The sequence below is a fragment of the Diabrotica undecimpunctata genome, chromosome 11 (genome assembly GCF_040954645.1).
Source record: "Diabrotica undecimpunctata isolate CICGRU chromosome 11, icDiaUnde3, whole genome shotgun sequence".
Taxonomy (NCBI): domain Eukaryota; kingdom Metazoa; phylum Arthropoda; class Insecta; order Coleoptera; family Chrysomelidae; genus Diabrotica; species Diabrotica undecimpunctata.
In genome coordinates this window covers 11,227,444-11,229,661 of record NC_092813.1, presented here as the reverse complement: position 1 = coordinate 11,229,661, position 2,218 = coordinate 11,227,444, and the positions used below count along the sequence as shown (strand labels likewise).

At 33.9% G+C, this 2,218-nt stretch overlaps 1 protein-coding gene across 1 annotated transcript; it reads left to right on the top strand.

Moving 5' to 3' along the window:
• Nucleotides 1-800: 800 nt before the first annotated feature.
• LOC140452662 (uncharacterized) lies at nt 801-1,955 on the top strand. The gene has a single exon (XM_072546981.1). It carries the CDS (start codon nt 801-803, stop codon nt 1,953-1,955), a length of 1,155 nt encoding a protein of 384 aa, XP_072403082.1.
• Nucleotides 1,956-2,218: the final 263 nt, after the last annotated feature.

Below are 2,218 nucleotides of genomic sequence, written 5' to 3'. Positions count from 1 at the left end.
AAGAGAGGAGATCAGTTGCTACATCCCTGTTTTCAAATTCTGTTTCCTACAGTCAGATTACAAAATCCACTCCATCAAAAAGGAAAAGACCAATAAATGCAGGCTTTGATCAAAGTTCTCATTCTAAAGTATTGAACAATCCTAATGGGAGATCCCCCAAAGAATCCCCTAGTCACTTTATAAATAACTCTCAGACCCAAAGAGATTCAAATCAGGTTATATTAATGCTCAATCAAAATCACAGGGATTTGGTTATGACATTTACTGGTGAATTGATTAATAAAAATTATAGTTCTCCTAAGGATCACGTTGGATTAAATGTAGAGATTGGTAATCATAAAAACAAAAGTGTATCACATAATGCTATAAGTACTAGTCAGGAGCGAGGAGGGATGGAGGTATCTGGGTCTGAGGACTCAGAATACTGATTCCCCTCTCGTCTTGACCTGGTACACATGTTTTTAACATTATATATGTTCAATCATCACGCCCCACTAAATATTAAACAATGGAATATAAGATCTTATAATACCAATGTTGATAACTTAAAAGTTCTTATTAATGACTATAACCCTGATATTGTCCTCATTAGTGAGTCTTGGCTATCTAACCAACACATAATTAGATGCAGAGGGTATCACATTATCAGAAAGGATCGAGGTGATGGATATGAGGGCTTAATTACCCTTATCAAATACAATATAGATTTTCGGGATATTCATATTAACAATCCTGGTTTTAATTCAGATGTTCAATTTCAACTCATCTTTTTACCCAAGCATAATTTAAATATATTAAATATGTATTGTCCTTTGGACAATCTCATTTCCAAAACATGCTGGTCTTCTTTGGTCAACTCGATCAACAAACTTCTACTCATCATGGGTGATCTAAATTGTAATCATAGAGCATGGGGAAGCTCAAGAGATAGTGTTAATGGCAGAAATATTTTGCAAACTGCAGAAGATCTTAAGTTAATTTTTCTTAATGATGGTTCTCCAACAAGATTGGTTCGTCCTGGTGGCAGCAAATCAGTAGTTGACTTATCATTGGCTTCGATAGATGTGGCACCTAAAATTAGTGGATGGACCACCATTCCAGATACAGGATCTAGTGATCATTTTCCCATTCTATGCTATGTCGGTATCCCAACACAGGACTCTAATCAGGTTTCTAAAATAAGAAATTTCAAAAAGGCTGATTGGCTTTCTTTCCATGAAAAACTAGACTGTATTTTCTCATCGTTTCCAATTGAGGACTATGAAAATTTTATCGAATATATATCATCAGTGGCAGACACATCAATTCCTTGGACCTCCTCTCATAATAACAAATATCACATTGCATGGTGGGATGATTCATGTGCTCATATAATACAAAAGAGAGTTTTAGCTATTAATACATTTAAAAATTCTCCTAGTGTTGAAAACTATATAGAGGCTAAAAAATTCATAGCGAAAGCTAGAAAATTTCTAAAATTAAAGCGAAAAATAAGCTTCAGATCCTTTTGTAGCAAACTAAATAGAAATACTCCCCTTAAAGATATTTGGAATAAAATTAACAAGGTTTCTGGTAGTAAATTGTCTCTTTTATCTCAATTGCCACCTGAGGAGATAGCTCAAGAAATTTTAACATTTCTCTCACCTATTTCTGGAGACTTTGAATTACTTTTCAGTCCTCTGCAGTATTCTGAGAATCCCATATCATTTGATAAATATCACAATACTCTTCTATCTAAAACTGATTCTGCTACGGGTCCTGATCAGGTTTCATACTCTATGTTAAGAAATTTACCGCACTCTGGATCATTACTCTTAATTCAATTCTTTAATGAATGTATCCGGAAGGGACAGGTTCCTCTCTCGTGGAAACAAACGGTCATATTACCCATTGTTAAGCATGGAAAGGATAAAACTGACCCACTTAATTATAGGCCAATAGCTCTATCATCCTAGTTGGTAAAATGGTGGAAACATTAATTAAAAACAGAATTGAGTGGTTCTTAGAACACAATCATATTTTAAATCCATTGCAACTTGGTTTTAGAAGGGGTAGAGGTTGCATGGAATGCATTTCATTACTAAATTCTAAAATACTACAAAAATTTTCATTGAATCAATTTACCATAGGACTTTTCCTAGATATTTCAGCAGCTTATGATAGTGTCAACATCTCTCTGTTATACTCTAAACTAATTAAATATAACATTCCTATTCAA